Genomic DNA, 12,212 nt, shown 5'->3' with positions numbered 1-12,212 from the left:
AGATGCAAATAGTACGGTCCTATTAGGGAACCACAGGCACTTGCTCGAGAAAATGGAGAGACACTGCCACCTCGTGGACAAAGCTTAATTCATTAACAGGGTTCTGAAATATGTAATTCCGCATATGGAAAACAAACTAAAGGTTTTTCAAGAATTGAATCTTAGGGTCTTAAAATCCATTAAATCTTTAGACACTCATCCTATGTTTACTAAATACCATGATATATAACAATCTGAAAAATTCAACATTCAGCACGTTAATGGTAACTGGCCCCAATCACAGTGGGTTTCATTTAAAGTTAAAATCTTAACCCCCTGATATTTCTGGTAAGAGCTCAAGTACAACAGGTGATTTAAAAAAAAAAAAAATCCTCTCAGTAACTTGGATGATGTGTGTTTTCAGCCCCGGAAGGTGTCACTAGTAATATTCCCAGTAAACTCACTCCCTATGATTGTTTCAGAAATAGGGTATTGGTCACAATATAATTGTTCCCCTCTTCCTAAATCGGAAATACTAGTTCCTAAAGGCATGTGTTTCCACAGTCACAGTGACTGATGGAAAACGTCAAGGTTTGTCATTCTCCCTCTCTCTCTTTTAATGCAGAAGTCACCAAGAGAGCCTGAAGTCCTGGGTGCTCACAGACACAGGCCCTGTCTCTCTCCTGTGCTGTGGCTCATTATCGAACACCTATCATATTAAGCTCTGGGCTAAGGGCGTTACATGTATCTGATCAGGTATGGCTCCCAACAACCCTGTGAAGTAGATAGCATTGTTTGTGCGTCTTACACAGACGGGGTTGTACCTTGAGGGGTTATACCTTGCCTCTGGTTATACAGTCGATAAGTGGAGGAGTGGCTTTAACATGCAGGCTGTCTGCTCCAGAGCCCACGCTCTAATCATTATGGTATCCTGTTTGCTCAAGAGAAATGTATATGGCATGAAGAGAAAGGGATGGACATCATGACAAGAGAGTTTGAGTTGGGATCCCCGTCTTGATCACCTCAACATCCCCAGCTGTAGGGAAGAATGGATTCTGAACCAAGAACCCTCCATCCAGGATTCTGTCGTGTCCTCTAGGTGGCGATATGGCCTCCATAACTAACGTTGGGAGTTCTTAGGGCAATGGGGACTGTCCAAGGACTGGTTTTCTTCTTTTGGAGAAAAGCACCCCATAATTTTGCTAACCAACAAAAGGCAGATGAGCAGCATTAAAACATTGTACTTGATACTTCAGTATTATAATACAGATCTTAGAGCTCATCCACTCAAGGTTGCATTTGTTCTGGGTTATATGGGCAGAACTGTGGCGGAAAGAGAACTAAGAGTCTCTTCTTGCTCCCAACTCAGTGTTCTTTCCTTGAAGAATGACTGTTCTTTATGATACATGGGCCAAGCGCTAATCATTTACATTTGTTTTAACTCAGCCTGACATTTTTCTTGATAGATGGATGAAAACTTGCATTTTTCCTGTAGTATATTTTATTAAATTTTCTCTTCTACATATTTGCTATTATTTGCTATGTAAATGTCCTCAGACCTAAATATGGCAATGCAAATGAACTCAGAGAGCACACGACAACACTACAATACCCCTAATGGGAAGTCTAATTATCATTTGTGCACAGTAAAAATGGAATATTTAAATTTGTACTCTATCATCATTGTTCATAGAAACATTTAAGTAAACATATTTTTTTTAAAACAAAGCACCCAATTTATGAATGAACTTAACTCCTCAAAGTTAGTATGTAAGCCATTTGTTTGGAATTACTCATTTTTCCTTTGTAATAATCGGTGGCCAGATTCTCAAGGCAGCCCACAGAAGCCTAGTAAATTCCACACTGCAGCTCCACTGTTTACGTTTGTAGTGGAAACAGTGGAAAACGAATACTGATGTCATGCTAGTAATGGAAAGTATTTAAAATACGAGGGAAAAGAATTGGACACCAGAGCTTTCAAGTCCCAGGAAGGAACGTTGCTATTAGGTCATATAGTTCCACGTCCGGAAGCTAGGTGGCGCTATTGAACCAGAACAGCTCAGTTATTTGCCAAGTCAAGGGTTTACAGAGGGACCTTCATTCACATAAGGACTGTTCCCATCACAGATATGCTCGTGTTCTCTATTTTTAATTAATTTGCTTATTTATTTTGGCCTTTAACACCACTATGATTTTAGCTCCTAAATAAATTACGACTAAGAAAAATATTGATGGCTCACAGCATGTCAGTTTTTAAGGAGGAAGAGCATTCACGAATATGTTAACGCTCATGGCTCAGACACACGTGAGTCTGTCCCTTTACTTTCAGATTTTGGTGGATGACTATGGATCCTTCTCTCAAATTCTCTGGGCTGGCTCCAGTTTCTCATGTTTAAAGGGTAAGTAATGGGCAAATGTATTTGAGATTAATCAACAAAAAATGAGACCGTATAGGTTAAACCAGTGAGGTCGCTCTTACCCTGTAAATCTGTTTGGGCCTTGGTTCTCTCTTGGTTCAAACTCATACCCAGGATGGGTGGAGTGTACTGAACTCTCATTCTAAGTTTACTTGACTCGACATCAGCCACTGCCCCCTGGCTGGTAGGAAACACCTGAACTGTCCTCTCGCTTATCCATCATGCTAAAACTTTCATTTTTATTCCATCTTGAGTACTTACTATCAAGACTAATTCTCAAACATGTTTGGTGGGAGACAAATTTACTTGTCAGTATACCTTTCCATAAGAGATGAGTTGGGGGGGGGGGCAGACAGTTAAGCTGTTACTTAGGGAAGTTATTGACATCTCTAAATGGTGGGTTATTGGAACAAGAAGTACTGATGGGAAAGAATTAATCAATATCATTCCAATGTAGAATGACGTGACTATTTTTACTAGTTCCCCAAATAGTCAATGTTATCAGTGCTTTTCCCTCAGTAACGAGACTGGTCTAACTATTTTTCATATTTCTGGAGGGGGATTACCAGAAATCAGCACACACCTGCATTTTTTTAAACAACAGGACAAGCACCAAAGAAAAATGGCCAGTGGAATGTCTGCATCTTACTCCAGCTCCACGGGCAGTTAACCTACAATGATTGAATGGTCCCTAGACCCCTCAGTGCCTTAGATTTTACTTTTTCTTCCCTCTGTTCTCTAGGCTACTCAGTTACAAAATTATTTTATAAAGGGTAAAAGCAATAATTTGGGTGTGCCATAATTCGTGAATTTAGACTAAAAATGTGCCAACGAGGCAGCTCTGGTGTGAATGACTAAAGTGACTTGCTGCTGCTCTTTCTTTAACCTATTTGATACCAACTCGCTGACCTGTGGCCACGAGCAAACAGTAGTACATGTGCTTGGTCTTTGCAGAGGCTCAAATATATTGGGAAGCTGGCCAGAAGTGGATGCTCACCTCCTGTCCTCTGTCTTGGGGGAATCTCTCTGGGACACAGAAACTATGGAGCCGCTCGGCCTTCAATATCACCGTGGAGGATGAGAATTGGCCACTCCCAAATATGTCTCTTTGGCTTAATTCTTTTGTAGTTGTTGGTGAGGAAGATTGCCCCTGAGCTAACATCTGCTGCCAATCTTCCACCTTTTGCTTGAGGAAGATTGTCCCTGAGCTAACAGCTGTGCCAATCATCCTCTATTTTTTGTATGTGGGACACCACCACAGTACGGCTTGATGAGCAGAGTGTAGGTCCACACCCGGGATCCAAATCTGTGAACCCAGGACCACTGAAGCAGAGCGCACAAACTTAACCATTACACCACTGGACCGGCCCCTGGCTTGATTATTTTTCAGGACAAAAGACTGAAAGAAACTTTGACTTTCCCCCTAACTGCCTACAAGAATTTAAAATAGAAGGCCTGTCTCACAAAGGAACTATCACTATAGATAACTCTGGGTGTAACAGACAGGGAGGTCCTAAGGCCATTTTTATCAAAGTTTTCTCTCTGTCTCTGTCTCTCTCTCTTTCTCATCACATTATCTATAGATGGCCCAGCAAACATTTACCAAACATTTGCACTTTTATTTCCATGTGAATTGCCTTCCTCCCCTTTGAAGTCTCAAACCATTATCCCCCAACATCCTCCTTTGTCTTTAGCTGAAGATGGTATTTAAGGTGGCGGCTTTTGCCATTCTGGTGAGTTACTCAGTTTTCCTGGGTTTCTCCCATGTATTCACTTTATTAAACTTTGTTTGATTTGCCCCTGTTATTCTGTCTCATGTCAATTTAATTCTTAGACCAGCCAGAAGGACCAAGAGGGTAGAGAGTCCTCCCCTGCATCACCATAGAAAAATCTAAGAAGATGCCAATGGGGCCACAAAACATGGTGGAAGCTACTGAAGAATCACTCAAAAGGTTATTTGGTTGTGCACATGCCCTGTGGCAGCTGAGAGTGCTACACTAGAGTGACATTCAAAATATTTAAAACCAGCTCCACTTGGGAACTGAATTCAGAAGAGCTGCTGAGCGTCACACTGAGCCAGGGACCTGAAGACCCCGTGTGTGGCCATGAGTTACCCCTTTCGTTACATCATTGTTGGGGCGGAGGGCAGCCAGGGTGGCAGGTGTCCCAGAGGGCAGGCACTGACGGCAGTATGGACGTCTTTTACTTTCTAACCACCAGTCCAGCTGGGCTGTGTGGACTGGCCATGTGTGGGCCCTGGGCTTCTGGAAACCTCTCATCCCACTATGCAGGAGTACCAGACGTCCCTTATTTCTCCGAGGCAGCAAACCTCAGAGGCATTTAGCACACTGCTATGCCCAACTCAAAGGGAAAAATATCTTTTTGTGGGTGGAAAGAACACGGTTGAAGGCAGAGGGGCTAATAGTAACTCGCTTTTCAGAAATACGTTCTATTTTACTTAAGGTGCTTACAGATCACGGGACGAAGGCCCACAAACTCTGTGGTCACGTATTTAAATGGATAAAATAGAAGGTGGGTCAAGATGGCATAACCTCACAAAAGCAGGTAAGTGGGATCTCTGGGCTCAGGTTTTTGCTTGTGGTTTATTTGTATATAAGAAGAACAGACTTCAAAATGTCATCACCTAAGTTATCAGGTCCAGCCCCCGATGCTGAACGGTGTGCTGGGCTGTGGCATCCTGTGGTTGGTGTCAGTTCCAGATCCCAGGATGGGTGATGTGGGTGGCGTGGCCCACCAAGACTCTTCCCAGATGCTGGGACAAGAGCGTGTTCATCTAACCTGACAAGAATGTGTCTCCAGAATCTTTTATCTCATACTGTGTATCACACACACACACAAACACACGCATGCTATACAGCAAGATAAAGCCAAAGAGGGAAAATACCAACAAACAACATAAGCTTTTTCTTCAAAGGAGTCTAATTTAGGGTAGGAACCCTCCTTGCACAAAGACCAGAGCTTACACGGTCTTACAAAGCTAAAAGTCGGCCACAGTAGGGCTCTTTAAATTCTTTAAACCCTTTAAATTGCCTGTTATTGAAAGGGCAAAGGAAGACCTTGTTTCAGAAACCGACTATATAGGGTTTATTATGCTTCTGGCTATTCAAACCACACCTCCTGCTGGGGAAATACACCTGCAAGGCACACTTTGTGCTTCTTGGTTATGTGCCTGCATGTAGGTACATCAGAATTTGTCTCTGAGTGAGAGAGCTGGGAGACTAAGGGAGCATCCACCAGCCAGCTGTCTTCCTCCAGAAGTCAGTGGTGGTGGTAGGGCACCTTATAGAACAGGATCCAGGGCTCCTCTAGGCAAAGACCGGTTTACCTGGGCATTGGTGCCTGCCAATGACACAGCGGTGATGCGAGGTACCCCCCGGCTGTGGAATGTGAGGCAGCAGGCTGCCTTTGGGGACCCCTTCATCTGCTCCTCATTTCTACAAAGTAGAATGCTCTCTCCCATTTCAGGGTGACAAAGGAAAACAATAAACCGATTAGTGAATTAGTATGCAAGGCTCGTTGCGACAGTAGTAGAGAAAGAAGTATAGGAAAGAAACAGACAACGTTGTTTATCTTTCAGGATAAAATAATAATGAGAAAAACAAGTGAAGTATTTCTGAAGGTAGTTATATTTAAAGTGATACTATGGGCAACCCTTTTGATGGCTTTGCTGCCCTCTCTTTCCTGCTTCTACTTGAAAACCACTCCATTTGTTAGGAGAAAATCATAATTGGATTTTCAGTTTGCTCCTCTGTCTATTCTATGGCCAGGATTGTACAACAGAGAGCTTTTGTCAACGGGAAGTGGGGCCAGAGAGCCTTCCTTGCAGGGTGGCTCCTTCATCTTCCCACACATTTCTATCAGTGGCCTCCAACACGCATGTGCCTATTCATTGCCTCACGCCAGCGACGCTCACAGGACAGGGCCAATGAAAACGTCACCAATTTCACTTTCCCAAGGGGGAAATGGAACCATCAAGCTTTGAAACATGGTGACTTTATGTTGGGACCTGAAGCTCAAGGTTTTGGCATCGGTATCCCATGATTCTAACCATGGAACTTGCCTTCCTGAACAGAAGAGGGGATTTCACGCCTTCATTTCCTGAGTCCTTTCCAAGGTGAAGAACTGTCGAAACAGGGACTAGCTTGCTTACAGCCAGAGTTACCTGGGTCTTTGTAGATACTGAGCACGCCCTTGAAGTAATGAGGTAAGAATCTTTCCAGTAAAAGCAGCACATCTTCCAACTCTTCCAGAATCCCCACGAGCAGGAAGTTCTCATTCACGTTCAGTTTTGCTCTCTCAAGGGCCCACTCACCAGGCTCCCTTTATGGATATAAAAATGGGTTTTAAATCAAAGATTCACTTTTGAAATGCAGCAACAGCACACAGAAAGTTGATCTCTTCTGCCGCCCCCCCCCCCCCAATTTGCATAAGACCAAATCCCACTTTCTCCAAGGACCAGCTCAGGGGCAGCCGCCTCCAGGAGCCTTCCCGGGTCCTTCCAGCAGCCCCCTGCCCTCCACTCTGCTCACCTCTACCCCTCTCACCTCTTCCTAATGCCCAGCCCAGGGCCTCGAACTCAGGGAGCCCTGCCTAAATATTTGTTGAAAGAAGAATACACACACAGGGAGTTAGGTCCTAAGAAACACTGATCCAGGGGTGATTAGAATGTCTTTCTAATAGAAGGACCAAACCAAACCAACATAAGTTAGAAGTTTTGAAATATGAAACTTACTGACATAGTATTTCTATAGACATCGAAATAGGTGTCAGGTGATATCTGCTAACCATCTTATTCTTCAAAGACAGTTTTTTAAATTACAGAAGGAAAACAGCCTAATCTATTTGTAAGGCAGATCACTGAGCCGACAACGCTGATGTGAGTGAGGAAAGCCCCAGATGGGGAGCTTGGGTTCCAGGCATGGCTGGCATTTACCATCTGGGGGAATTTGGGCAAGCCTGGATTCTCTTTTGAAAAATTGTAATAGTAACCTTTATCTAGCTCAAATAATTGTTATCAAGATGGAAGAAGGTGACATTTCCAAAGAGTTTTGAAAATCATTGTGTGTACTGAGATAAGTACTCTCTCCAAGATTAGGAAATAGATAATTTTAAAAAATCATAGGGAGTTAGAATCATGTTCCTTGGAATAACTATCTTCGCTGTGACAGGAAGCAAGTCATCTGGCCCCAAATCTTCCCAGTGTCTGACGCACTGACCCTGAACCAAGCGTCATGAGGATAAGGGCGAGGCCTCCCGAACTCTGGAAGTTTATGCTGCAGCAGAAAACTGACACCTCCAGTCCCAGAATTCTGACCAGAAACAAACTCTTGTGTCATGGTACACTCAACGAAACAGCAATAACAATACACAGAATAATTAAGCAGTTCACCACCGTGTGAGCAAAAAGCACAATGAATGAGCTGCAATTTAGAAACCACTGTCTCCCCTTGGTCTCTTCAGTCAGACAACGGACATTCTCATCAATGTTTTCTGTGGGACAAACGTCACTTCTGGTAACAGGGTTTATTTTCCACGAAGCAAAGACAATATTCACTGCTACTAGCATTTCTTCTCTGAGGCTGCACGTTTGTCTAGTACAATGAGTTTCAACTGTAGCTAGACCTGAACCACCTGGAAGGTGGTAGCAAACGGCTGTGCCCCACCTCAGAGACCGTGATTAGATGTAACAAGTACCCCAAGGGAGGCTGATGCAGGAGGTGTGCGGACCACACCCTGAGTGCCCTTGCTATCTGAGCAAGTCACTTTCTAAAGAAAGTCTTGCATCCAAGTGAAACTGAGGGGCCATCAGTAGAATGTACTTCCCTCTCTTTCTACTAGCAATGTCTCATGAGGGAGACACTATTAAATGTTAGGTGTGTGCATCTCATGGTTCAGATCCTATTAGACACGCCACACAGGCGAGGACGGTTGTGATAAAGTAGAGTCACTATGGAGGAACAGGCTGGGTCCTTGCCCCTGGTCTTTACTGTGTCTTGCGCTGAGTAGTGACAGCTATGTGTTAAGTATTATAAAGAGTTCAGTTGGCATTCCAGTTACACAGCTCCATGGGGTGGTCCCAAGGCCTCTGTTAGACCTTAGTCTGAACTTCTCTATTTATTGGACATTCAGAGTCTCAAATGCGATCTCCAAAGATTAACAGTAAATATTAACTGAATTCCAGAAGGTTGAGAGACTAGGGATACAGAAGGCTCCCAAGAGGGGCCAGTGCTGGGTTTCCTCCATTGTTCTCCACGCCAGCATGCCATGCGCCATTGGTCTTTACCTGCATCTGGGGTGCTGTCCACAAAAATACGGGATGATGTAAAATAACCTGGGATTGGAACACTCGGGATAGTTTTCAAGAATACACTCATTGATGTCCTAGAAGAGAAAACACAGCAGTGAGGGGTCTTGGAGTCTCTGCAGGGCTTCATCAGATGCCACATAGTGTAAGTAAAACTGAGACTTCGATTACACGAGTAAGCCTGGAGGAGATGTAGAGAATTCACAGATTTCATGAGGACACTTTCTTTTTGCCTCACCTCATCCTGTTCCACTGGCAGGGGTACATATGGTCAGAGCGTTTCAGAGAGCGCTTGTTCTGTGGAGGGAACCATATGTCTATGTTTCCCAGTGGCCTGAACTCTTTAGCTGGATAACAAGTATCTTGAGAGCAATTCTATCCACTATGGTTTGCTGTCACCCCAGAAGTGACCAACCAACTGGTATACAGTTGACACTTAACAAATATTTGTTGAATGAACTCAGTATGACTTAATTCTTAATCATTCTGACTTAATCAGGGACCCCTGTTTGGCCAGCCCTGTACCAATGTATTTCCTTGTGTATCCATACATCCAATGAACAATTATTAAGTACCTACAATAGTCATATGAAGAGTTTGGAGGTTTTGGAGGGGCTATAAAATCATTTCTAATATTATCCTAGGTTAGAAAGTGATAGGATATTTGTACAGACATTATCTCACTCACAAAGGCCACAGCTGTGATTCCCAGATTTTCTATTTCTCTTCTATGAGGGTGACCATGTTGTGTCTGTGAGCATTACAAGACCTTGCAATGGCTCGGTGGGGATGCATCGGAAAGGCTAAGAATCAACTTTTATCACGGCCGACTACATTGACACCCTGGATAAGACACGCCTGGTTCTTAAGTACTTCTAAGGAGAAAAGATAACCCAATTTACAAACAAATCAAATAGCTATGGGATGTTTTTCCAGCGACAATACTGGTGAGGCAGATGAAGAATGCGTGTCACTCGCTAACACAGTCACATGGTCAGTGGAATTTATGAGTTGGTTGAAACCACTGCATCTGATATGATTGGGGCAGGTGGTTAGTTACTTAAATATTTTTAAGTTGGGAATCATAAAAATGTAACTTAAACTTTTTTTTTTTTTTACAACAACCCTGTCTTTCCCCCCATCATACTTCTTTGGTTTATATATCAATTAAATAAATCACCCAATTACAATAACAAATTCAACTGTAATAAACAGTTTCACCAACAAACACACTCTAATGAAGCTGAGTCTCCTGTGAGAAGCAGAAGTGCACAGTTCCCAGAGAGGAATACACTAGAAGCCAATGGAGTTCTTCAGGCCATCCAGGCATGCGTTAAGTGAAGGGTGGTTAAGAGCACCTCATTGTGTAGGAAAACTCCTTAAAAACGCAAGAGGGGCCAGCCCAGTGGCATAGTGGTCAAGTTGGCACACTCTGCTTCGGTGGCCTGGGGTTCACTGATTTAGATCCTGGGTGTGGACCTACATACTGCTCATCAAGCCAGGCTGTGGCAGAGTCCCACAGACAAAGTACAGGAAGACGGGCACAGATGTTAGCTCAGCAACAATCTTCCTCAAGCAAAAAGAAGAGGCTTGGCAACAGATGCTAGCTCAGGGCCAATCTTCCTCACAAAAAAAAAAGCATGATGTTGGACCCAAAATACCTTTCTAAGAAGAATTTGACACAGAGAGATATAAGTATAAGGATATTTATTGCTACAAGATTTATTACAGTAAAATGGCAGAACTGAAATGTTTCACTAATGGGAGAAGCTATGGTACATCCTACAGTGAATTACTGGGCACTCAGGAAGGATAAGGAGAATCTACGTGTCCTATCCTGAAAAGCACCCATGAGGAATTTTCAAATGAAATAAAGGTAATTATAGGACAATATGAACATGTTGGACAATATAAAAATAAACCTACGTGTTTACATAAACACAAAAACACCAGGAAGGATAAACATTAAACTGTTAAAAGTAGTTATTTATGGTGGCAGATGTAATGCAGGATGGGAATATATTGAACTTTTACTTTATTCATCTTTGAAATGTTAGCTTTTATTATAATGTATGTGTTTTACTTTTATCATCAGAAAAGTGTAAGGAGAGCCAGCCCTGATGGCCTAGTGGTTGAAGTTTGGTTAAAGCATTGAAGCTTTAGGGAGGAAGACTGGCAACAGACGTTAGCTCAGGGAGACTCTTTCCCGGCAAAGAAAAAAAAAAAAGGAAAAGTATAAGGAGATTTACACGTCGTAAAATAAACCAAAGCTTGTGTGGGAGGGTGACTGGGCTTTGCTGTGAAGATGCTCAGACCTCCCTTTCTCCATCATGCTCTTGTGTCCTCTGGCAGCTGGTGTCCCCCAGGGACCTGAGCCTTAGGTCAGAGGGACCCAATAACTGGGCTGCGGTCAGAGAGAGGGAGCCGCAGCTGGGGTGAAGCAGAGCGCCCGGGAACTCCTGCCAAGGCAGGTGTGTCAGAGGCAGAGTGTGTCCACTCTGGCCAGGATTGCACACCAAGGGCAGAGTAAAATGGTGGTGGTTTAGGAGGTGTCCAGAGATCCATCCCATACACAGCCAGCCCTGCAGAGACCCGCCTTAACATGAGGGGCAGGGCAACAGGGCCCCCGGAGAGACTCTCACGGCGCCTGCACTTGGCCAGAGTTCACTTTACGGCTGCCTTTTAACAAGAACTTGTGTCATTATTTGTTTAGGTGGTAAGGCCGTGAGCGCACGGACGGTCTGTTCGCTGCGTCTCCAGCGCTTAGCACCCTGCCTGGAAAAAGCAGGGGTGCAATAAATATTCAATGAATGAATGAACAAATGGCAGAAGGAAAAAGCCAAGACATACAGCCCTGATCCTCCCCAGAGATCCTGGCCTGGAGCCGGCAGGAGCAGCAGAGGACACGAGCTGGTCGGGGTGGGAGAGCGGAGGTGGAGGAGGTTCGAGGGCCCAAGGAGGCCAGTACCCTATTGGAATCCACAAATAACCTCCCGGGGTCAATTTATAGGAAGACATAAATTCCTAGTTTCAGAAGCGCTGTTAATGATTCTTCTTTTCTTAGCTGGAGGCATGTCCCAGGGGATTTCAAAGAGTTCCATTTGGGCCCATTAGGTTGATGAATGGCATTGGCCACAACCCATCCTATGGAGAGGCTATAGGAGGACATAAATAAGAGATGACTCAGGTGTAAGATCAAGCGGAAGCACAAGACGAGCTGTGAAGACCCACGCTCGAGCCGCCTACGCCCAGGCACATGGCACGTGACCTGCTTCCCAGCAGCTCAAGGCCGAAGGGCCTCAGGAAGTGCTCCTGGCCACTCACACAGGCCACTCATACTGGAACCGAGGCCTTCAGCGAGTGACCTTTCAGTGTCCTGGGAAACTGAATGGGACAAGTGTCAACACAGCTGCTCATACAGTGTCCCCCTGTGACAGCCACTGTCCAGTCCCCCGGGACCATGCGGCTTCCCCTGCATTAATTGCATTAAT

General features: G+C 44.2%; 1 protein-coding gene across 3 annotated transcripts in view; it reads right to left on the bottom strand.

Moving 5' to 3' along the window:
• UST (uronyl 2-sulfotransferase) overlaps nucleotides 1-12,212 on the bottom strand; it is a 348,885-nt gene that overhangs the window by 105,326 nt on the left and 231,347 nt on the right. For all 3 annotated transcript variants that reach the window (XM_070506895.1, XM_044768441.2, XM_014850821.3), the window contains exons 6-7: nucleotides 8,701-8,798; nucleotides 6,580-6,737 (exon numbers count right to left, since the gene is read on the bottom strand). In XM_070506895.1, coding sequence (XP_070362996.1) covers nucleotides 6,580-6,737; nucleotides 8,701-8,798 — 256 coding nt within the window. The remainder of the gene's footprint in view (nucleotides 1-6,579; nucleotides 6,738-8,700; nucleotides 8,799-12,212) is intronic.

This window comes from Equus asinus, chromosome 1, assembly GCF_041296235.1.
Source record: "Equus asinus isolate D_3611 breed Donkey chromosome 1, EquAss-T2T_v2, whole genome shotgun sequence".
Taxonomy (NCBI): Eukaryota; Metazoa; Chordata; class Mammalia; order Perissodactyla; family Equidae; genus Equus; species Equus asinus.
Note: the sequence above shows the minus strand (reverse complement) of the source record. Positions and strands in the feature narration are given on the sequence as shown.